Source organism: Ranitomeya variabilis, chromosome 7, assembly GCF_051348905.1.
Source record: "Ranitomeya variabilis isolate aRanVar5 chromosome 7, aRanVar5.hap1, whole genome shotgun sequence".
In the NCBI taxonomy this organism is placed as follows: Eukaryota; Metazoa; Chordata; class Amphibia; order Anura; family Dendrobatidae; genus Ranitomeya; species Ranitomeya variabilis.
Genome location: NC_135238.1, coordinates 47236859 through 47246406, shown reverse-complemented (window position 1 = coordinate 47246406; position 9548 = coordinate 47236859). Strand labels below are relative to the sequence as shown.

Genomic DNA, 9548 nt, shown 5'->3' with positions numbered 1-9548 from the left:
GGATCTAGTGCACGACAGATGAAACGTGAGGCCATCCGTCGCTAATACAAGTCTATGAGAAAAAGACGGATCCAGCGGGCAAATTAGCTGGATCTGTTTTTTCACAAAACAACGGATTTTGACTTAAACAAAAAGACTGAAGTGTGAAAGAGGCCTTAGGCAATATAGGACTCTGCTCACTGTTTGGGGTATTTTATATTCCTTGTTAACAGCCTGGTCCATTTATATGCAATTCCTGTTTTTTTTATGAACTGTGGGTCCTGTGACACTCAGCCTGTGTCTATTGTTTGTTAGAGAGTAAAGGTACCTTCACACTGAACAACTTAACAACGATATCGCTAGCGATCCGTGATGTTGCAGCGTCCTGGATAGCGATATCGTTGTGCTTGACACGCAACAGCGATCAGGATCCTGCTGTGACATCGTTGGTCAGAGCTAGAAGGCCAGCACCTTATTTCGTCGCTGGATCTCCCGCTGACATCGTTGAAGCGGCGTGTGTGACGTGGATTCAGCGATGTCTTCACTGGTAACCAGGGTAAACATCGGGTTACTAAGCGCAGGGCCGCGCTTAGTAACCCGATGTTTACCCTGGTTAACAGTGTAAATGTGAAAAAAAAAACAAAACTACATACTTACATTCCGATGTCTGTCACGTCCCCTGGCGTTCTGCTTCCCTGCACTGTGTCAGCGCCGGCCGGCCGTAAAGCAGAGCACAGCGGTGACGTCATCGCTCTGCTTTAGGGCCAGCGCTTACGCAGTGCAGGGAAGTGGACGCTGGGGGACGCGACAAACACAGGAATGTAAGTATGTAGTGTTTGGTTTTTTTTACATTTACACTGGTAACCAGGGTAAACATCGGGTTACTAAGCGCGGCCCTGCGCTTAGTAACCCGATGTTTACCCTGATTACCCGGGGACTTCGGCATCGTTGGTAGCTGGAGAGCTGTCTGTGACAGCTCTCCAGCGACGCTGCAGCGATCGGCATCGTTGTCTAGATCGCTGCAGCGTCGCTAAATGTGACGGTACCTTAAGAGGATAACCAGATATGGACGCTGCCAACACTGATCGTGGCTGATACAGCAAGTGGTCAGCTATAGCGGACAGCAGACAGCTGCTGGATTGTCACTTGTATGGGGATGCTTGTCTCTTATATATCAGGTCAGTAAAGTAGTAGTAGGCTGTGAGCACTTTCACTGCTCTCTCTCTGTACCTTAGAGTGTGGACCCAAGATCGCCGTTGACACCTCCAAAGCTGTATTCTGTATGGTTGATTTGCAGTTCCCTGCCCAACTGAGGCTGAACCAAAACAGCCCCTTTGGAGCCAGGCTAAATCCACCCCAGGGTGATGAAGTTTACAGGCTTACCAGAGCCTCAGATGTCAGGTATGATGCAGGATAATGTACAGTTGGCTGGAGCTCCTCTCAGATGCAAAATCTCAGTGCTTACATAGCCACGGCCCCGAAACAATCCATCATTATTACTACAAAAGGTGACATGTCAAATTTCAAAAATTAGGTTTGGTCACTAAAGAATTACAATGCATTCTTCCCAATGTGAGTTCTCTGATGTCTAAGAAGTTGAGATTTAGATAAAAAAAATATTCCACATTCAGGACATGAAAATGGCTACTCTCCTGTGTGCATTCTCTCATGTGTAACAAGATTTGATTTCCGTGTAAAACATTTTCCACATACTGAGCATGAAAATGGCTTCTCGCCTGTGTGAATTCTCTCATGTGTAAAAAGACATGATTTCAGAGTAAAACATTTCCCACAATCTGAACATGAAAATGGTTTCTCTCCTGTGTGCATTGTCTCATGTGTAACAAGAGTTGATTTCCGTACAAAACATTTTCCACATACTGAGCATGAAAATCGCTTCTCTCCTGTGTGCATTCTCTCATGTGTAACAAGATTTGATTTCAGTGTAAAACATTTTCCACATACTGAACATGAAAATGGTTTCTCTCCTGTGTGAATTCTCTCATGGTTAAGAAGAGATGATTTCTCTGTAAAACATTTTCCACATTCTGAGCATGAAAATGGCTTCTGTCCTGTGTGCATTCTCTCATGTTTAACAAGATTTGATTTCAGTCTAAAACATTTTCCACATACTGAGCATGAAAATGGTTTCTCTCCTGTGTGAATTCTCTCATGGTTAAGAAGAGATGATTTCTCTGTAAAACATTTTCCACATTCTGAGCATGAAAATGGTTTCTCTCCTGTGTGCATTCTCTCATGTGTAACAAGAGTTGATTTGTGTGTAAAACATTTTCCACATTCTGAGCATGAAAATGGCTTTTCTCCTGTGTGCATGCTCTCATGTGTAACAAGATTTGATTTCTGTGTAAAACATTTTCCACATTCTGAGCATGAAAATGGCTTCTCGCCTGTGTGAATTTTCTTATGTTTAAGAAGAGATGATATCGCTGTAAAACATTTCCCACATTCCAAACAAGAAAATGGCTTCTCTCCTGTGTGCATTCTCTCATGTGTAACAAGAGTTGATTTCCGTGTAAAACATTTTCCACATTCTGAGCATGAAAATGGATTCTCTCCTATGTGCATTCTCTCATGTGTAACAAGAGCTGATTTCAATGTAAAACATTTTCCACATTCTGAACATGAAAATGGCTTCTCTCCTGTGTGAATTCTCTCATGTGTGACAAGGAGATATTTTTTAATAAAACATTTTCCACATTCTGAACATGAAAACGGCTTCTCGCCTGTGTGCATTCTCTCATGTGTAACAAGAGTTGATTTCCGTGTAAAACATTTTCCACATTCTGAGCATGAAAATGGATTCTCTCCTATGTGCATTCTCTCATGTGTAACAAGAGCTGATTTCAATGTAAAACATTTTCCACATTCTGAACATGAAAATGGCTTCTCTCCTGTGTGAATTCTCTCATGTGTGACAAGGAGATATTTTTTAATAAAACATTTTCCACATTCTGAACATGAAAACGGCTTCTCGCCTGTGTGCATTCTCTCATGTGTAACAAGAGTTGATTTCTGTGTAAAACATTTTCCACATTCTGAGCATGAAAATGGCTTCTCGCCTGTGTGCATTCTCTCATGTGTAACAAGAGTTGATTTCCGTGTAAAACATTTTCCACATTCTGTACATGAAAATGGCTTCTTCCTTGTGGGATCTTTTTTATTTTCCACACTTCTGTGACTTTTATTTTGTTTAACAGTCTGTGATGAATTAGGACAGTGTACTTTAAAAGGATCCATGTCTGAGATGCTGGCATGTTCTTCATATGGGTCTTGTGCAATGCTTTTTTGGATTTTGGAGCTGCTGGTACAACCATCTGTTAAGAATATAACTGATGTGATTTTTGGATCAAATAACCTTAATACTTATATTTATCTAAATATAAAAAAAACATTAAGACAAGTAAAAATAAAAAAATACATAGAAATTGCAAAGTGTGTAGCAAAGTTCTATTATTAACGGACTAAAGGTGTAATTTACAAGATGTGATGTTTTGACAAAGAATGTTTATTCTCAATCATTGGCCAGTGCAAACATCAAATAAAACATTTGTCATTGGTCACATATTTTATATGAGAATAAAAATTATCGTTGTTGACAGCACATCATCCCCTTTGTATAAATTGAGGATGTTCTGCAATAATAAAAAAGTCATGAGATAAGGAAACAAATCATCATTCCTTCATCAAAATGAAAGCTAATAAGCCCCAATCACCTTCCTATACCATCAATCACTGATTACTGATGAAATTATATTCGCCTTGCAGCCACTCGATTTTATTCTCCAGAAGTAGTGGGATGTAGCAGTCACCTCTCTGTTAGAGCTCCGAGCACCACCTCAATGACTAACTCCTTAACCCCCAGAGCTTTTTTCGGTTTTGCGTTTTCATTTTTCGCTCCCCTTCTTCCCAGAGCCATGACTTTTTTTATTTTTCCATTAATGTGGCCGTGTGAGTGCTTGTTTTTTGCAGGACGAGTTTTACTTTTGAACAACACGATTGGTTTTACCATGTCCTGTACTAGAAAATGGGGAAAAAATTCCAAGTGCGGTGAAATTGCAAAAGAGTGCAATCCCACACTTGTTTTTTGTTTGGCTTTTTTTTTACTAGGTTCACTAAATGCTAAAACTGACCTGCCATTATGATTCTCCAGGTCGTTACGAGTTCACAGACACCAAACAGGTCTAGATTCTTTAGAATTTAAGTGGTGGAAAAAAAAAATCCAAACTTTGTTAAAAAAAAAAGCGCCATTTTCCTATATCCGCAGCGTCTCCATTTTTCGTGATCTTGGGTCGGGGGAGGGCTTATTTTTTGCGTGCCAAGCTGACATTTTTAATGATACCATTTTGGTGCCGATACGTTCTTTTGGTTGCCCGTTATTGCATTTTAATGCAATGTCGTGGCGACTAAAAAAACGTAATTGTGGCATTTAGATTTTTTTTCTCGCTACGCCATTTAGCGATCAGGTTAACTCTTTCTTTTTTATTAATAGATCACGCAATTCTGAATTCGGCGATACCAAATATGTGTAGGTTTGATTTTTTTTGTTTTATATTGAATGGGGCGAAAGGAGGGGGATTTTAACTTTTTTTTTTTAAATGTTTAATATTTTTAAAAACATTTTTCTTTTTACTTTTGGCATGCTTCAATAGTCTCCATGAGAGGCTAGAAGCTGAAACAACCCGATCGACTCACCTACATAGAGGTGATGATCAGTTCGCCTCTATGTAGCTGAATTACTGTCTTTCTATGAGCACAGACCACTGAGTGGCGCTCACAGTAATCCGGCACTGACAACCAGAGAGGTCTCCAGGAGACCTCTGGTTGTCATGCTGATGAACCGGTAACCCCCGATCACGTGACGGGGTCACCGGTGTGCGTATTTCTGGCACAAGTGTAGGAAGCGCCATTTAAATGCCGCTGTCAAGAGTTTGATAGAGGCATTTAACTAGTTAATAGAAGCAGGTGAATCGCGATTCCACGCGCGGATATTGCGGGCGCACGTCAGCTGTTCAAAACAACCGAAATGTCCCGGGAAAGATGTGGGCTCACCACCGGAACCAACATCAAAGGGAGGGATCAGGGTGGATTTGATTTAAATCTAACTGATTTAAATCACTAGTCAGTAAGGCTTGATTTAAATCAGTGATTTAAATCAAAGTTTCTACCTAAACTAGTTCTTGCTACTTTAACATGCAAGTAGATGAAGATTTTTAGAATCACTTTTTATATTCCTTTTTTCTCCCCAGTTTAATGGGTTAATCATTCATATTTGGACACCACTGTTCTGTTGTACTTAGGAAGGAGAAAAATAATCTTGACCTTAATAACAATTTAAATAGATTTATTCAACTGAAACAATTACAACATTACAGCATAAGTTATTTGCTTAAACAAACATCCATGTTTGTTAACTAATTTGGCTAAACAAAATATATATATATTTTAAGAAACTTAGACTGTCAGCCCAGCCGACACATGAAAAACTTAAATACTACTGTCCCTGCTGTCCTCTGTAGCTCACTTGTCGTCATCTTCATCATCATCTTCTTTGTTCCTATTCATAATCTGGAAAAGAAAAACAAGCTTTCCTGCTTTATTGGGTCCCAACCGATTTCTCAATTTAGAATGAATGGGTCCAAAGGAAGAGAATATTCTTTCAACGCCTGCAGAAGAAGCTACTGCTGTTAAAAGTGAAATCATTACTTGAACAGTCTCTAAATCCAAGCGCTTAAGTGACTTCCACCAGTTTACTGGTGTGACCTTCCTTAAAATATCTTCAGCAAACATATATTTCTTGAATGGTTCCCCCTTAGCTCTGAAGTTTATTATAGTTGGCATTAAAGATGGATGATTGCTGGATACTCATGTCATAGCTAACTCCTCTTCCTCAGCACTTAGGTTTTGAGCCCGATATTGGATATTGACAATATTTGCCAAAAAATGAGCTGGAGTCAGTGCTTTTCACATTAGTTTGTTTACTGCTTGTAATTTAATTCTGTCCATGTGAAGTTCTGTTTTTAAGTGTTCACTCAGTTCCTTCCAAATTTCAACAGCATCCACAATAAAACAGCTATTTTTCTGTATTTTGTTTAAAGCTTGAGAGATGGGTTTCAGGAAGCTCAGCATATGTTCAACATTTCTCTTAAGCCCAATGTTGAGGATTTTGGCCGTGACAGTGCCATCTATTTTATCTCGATTTTCTTCACAAAGTGTCATCAGAATAGGCCAGTTTTTGATATACTGCTCAAAACAGTCCACCACAGAGTTCCATCTAACATCTTGTGGGAGCGTTAGCTTGGTTCCACCCATCCTTTTCAGAGCTGCTGCAGCAAAATGATTATTACGGAAGTATTTAGCAATTTCAACAACTTTAGCCTTTATTTCTGGAACACTTAAGTCTTTGGCTAAGAGGTGCAGCAAATGAGCACTGCAACCATATGTTATTAGCAGCTTTGTATTCCCTCCCTGCTCTTCTAAATCTCTTCTAATCTTGGATACGTTTGCAGCATTGTCAGTGACCAAACTGCGTACTAGACATTTGAATTTTTTTTCACATGTCGTTATAGCTTTTACTGCCACTTCTTCTAAGTATTCTGCTGTGTGTACATTTCCTGACATATCAGTTGTTTGTGCAAGGAAGACTTTACCTTCTTCTGTTGTTATACAAGCACATACAATAGGATCATTGTGGACATTACTCCACCCATCAATACTTAGGTTAACAATTTTACCCTCCAGAGCTGTTGCACATTGCTCCATATCTCTGTCATACACTTGATCCAGCAGTTTCCCTGCAACATCAGCTCTGCTGGGTGGACTGTATCCTGGTCTCAGTGACTGAACCATATTAATGAAATGTGGGTTCTCAGTCAGACGGAAAAAAGAGTTCGTTGCATAAATAAACTGAGCAATTTTTTCATCAATCAACTCTTTTTCTAATCTGCTAGTTCTTATCACAAACCTATCTATGGTGGTTCCAGGAGGTAAAGGTTTTTTTTCTTCCTTTTGGGTGATGGTGATATGTGGCTGTGGGTGTCTGATGATGATGCTGCTGCTAATGAAGCACTATCCTGGATGGATAACTCTGAAACTGTAGAACAGGATGATGGTGATCTTGGAGGTGGATAGTTTCCAGAATCCATGAATTCCCCTAAACAAAAAAAGTCAATGCTTTTATTTTATTGTTTATACAATTTCTGCTTATTGTACACAACACATCACTGCCCCTGCCCCAAAAGGAATACTGTATTTTCCGGCGTATAAGACGACTGGGCGTATAAGACGACCCCCCCAACTTTACCAGTTAAAATATAAACTCTTCTTAAAAGTCGGGGGTCTTCTTATACACCGTATGTCGTCTTATAGGGCCGGTGAATATGTGCCTTTTGGGGGGGGGGGGGGGGGGGGGAGAGAGTGATCCTGATGATGACGAGGGGGCGTCTCACAGGAAAGTGAGTATCCCCCATTACCTTATCGTAGCGCTGCAGCGTGGGGGTCTCTGTGCTGGGAGCGGCGGGTGCTGTGGTGCGGCGGCTCCTCTTCTGTGTGGGGCCTCTGTGCTGTGGTGCGGCGGCTCCTCTTCTGTGTGGGGCCTCTGTGCTGTGGGGTGGCGGCGGCGGCGTATCTTTATCCAGTTGGGGCTCCTCCGGCATCTCCTTAAGCCCTGGAGGCCCCGCCGGCAACTCCATCGGTGCAATGCAGCGGCCATTTTCCCGGAGGCAGCTCAATAGGTGCGATGCGGTGGCCTCCGGGAAAATGGCCGCTGGGGGCGGCGCATGCTCAGATTCAGATCCCGTCCCGAAATCTCGGGACACGAGATCTGAATCTGAGCAGCGGCCATTTTCCCGGAGGCCACCACATTGCACCGATGGAGTTGCCGGCGGGGCCTCCAGGGCTTAAGGAGATGCCGGAGGAGCCCCAACTGGATAAAGATACGCCGCCGCCACCCCACAGCACAGAGGCCCCACACAGAAGAGGAGCCGCCGCACCACAGCACAGCAGCCGCCGCCGCTCCCAGCACAGAGACCCCCACGCTGCAGCGCTACGATAAGGTAATGGGGGATACTCACTTTCCTGTGAGACGCCCCCTCGTCGTCATCAGGATCACTCCCCCTCCCCACCCACCATATACACCGGCGTACAAGACGATTCCCGGCGTATAAGACGACCCCCGACTTTTAAGAAGATTTTCAGGGGTTAAAAAGTCGACTTATACGCCGGAAAATACGGTATTTGTTTTTCTTCATAACTGTACGAAATGACAGTAACATGCAGTGATAATAAGAAATATAATTTTTCTCACACATGACAGTTCAGTCTTTAGAAATAGGATTCAATAAAAATGTTTACCAACCTGAAGATCCTGCCTGTTCAGAAGTGTTTCTTTGGTTATCTTCATCACCGCACTTCTCATGATGTTGCCTCATTCGCGCCACCAGGCCTTGCATCTCTTTGTTGCATCGTTTGCATTTTGCACGCATGCCTGCCTTACCGATAGGCGAAGGAGCTTCATTAAAATATTCCCAAACTGGGTCTCTTTTACGGCCTGCTGCCATTATAAGGAAAGAATGTAATAAACCTCAGATCGTACACACAAACAGATCCAGACTTGTCTGTGGCTATGCTGCAGTATTGTGCTCAAAGTTTCACTTTCATTTTCTTGTCTGCTTGCCCTTCCTCCTCCTCCTCACACTTAAGATTCACATTCTTGTGTTGTGCAGATCTATTCCACTCCAAACAATCAGAAACATATTGTCTAACTTCTTGGACTTGGCACTGAAGGGGTTGATTCTGTATTCATAGGTTTGTAGAACAATAGGATTAAGGTCTTTTTCTCAACTCTGTTCATATTGTAACATTTGCCGTGAAGAAGAGGCTGGGACCTCTGCGGAGTCAAATTCAGTTTTGAGAACTGTGTAAGTAAAGCGAGCGTCTGTGATAATATAGGAGAAAAACTGCCCACTAACCCTACAGAAACCTCTGGAAGAGCATGGCATTGTGAATGTTACACATATACAGGTCCTTCTCAAAAAATTAGCATATAGTGTTAAATTTCATTATTTACCATAATGTAATGATTACAATTAAACTTTCATATATTATAGATTCATTATCCACCAACTGAAATTTGTCAGGTCTTTTATTGTTTTAATACTGATGATTTTGGCATACAACTCCTGAAAACCCAAAAAACCGGTCTCAATAAATTAGCATATTTCACCCGTCCAATCAAATAAAAGTGTTTTTTAATAACAAACAAAAAAAACATCAAATAATAATGTTCAGTTATGCACTCAATACTTGGTCGGGAATCCTTTGGCAGAAATGACTGCTTCAATGCGGCGTGGCATGGAGGCAATCAGCCTGTGACACTGCTGAGATGTTATGGAGGCCCAGGATGCTTCAATAGCGGCCTTAAGCTCATCCAGAGTGTTGGGTCTTGCGTCTCTCAACTTTCTCTTCACAATATCCCACAGATTCTCTATGGGGTTCAGGTCAGGAGAGTTGGCAGGCCAATTGAGCACAGTAATACCATGGTCAGTAAACCA

General features: G+C 41.7%; 1 protein-coding gene across 3 annotated transcripts in view; it reads right to left on the bottom strand.

The window, feature by feature from the left end:
- Nucleotides 1-953: 953 nt before the first annotated feature.
- Nucleotides 954-9548, bottom strand: part of LOC143785873 (uncharacterized) — a 52889-nt gene continuing 44294 nt past the window's right edge. For all 3 annotated transcript variants that reach the window (XM_077275010.1, XM_077275009.1, XM_077275011.1), the window contains one exon: nt 954-3314. In XM_077275010.1, coding sequence (XP_077131125.1) covers nt 1624-3314 — 1691 coding nt within the window. In that variant the 3' untranslated portion in view covers nt 954-1623. The remainder of the gene's footprint in view (nt 3315-9548) is intronic.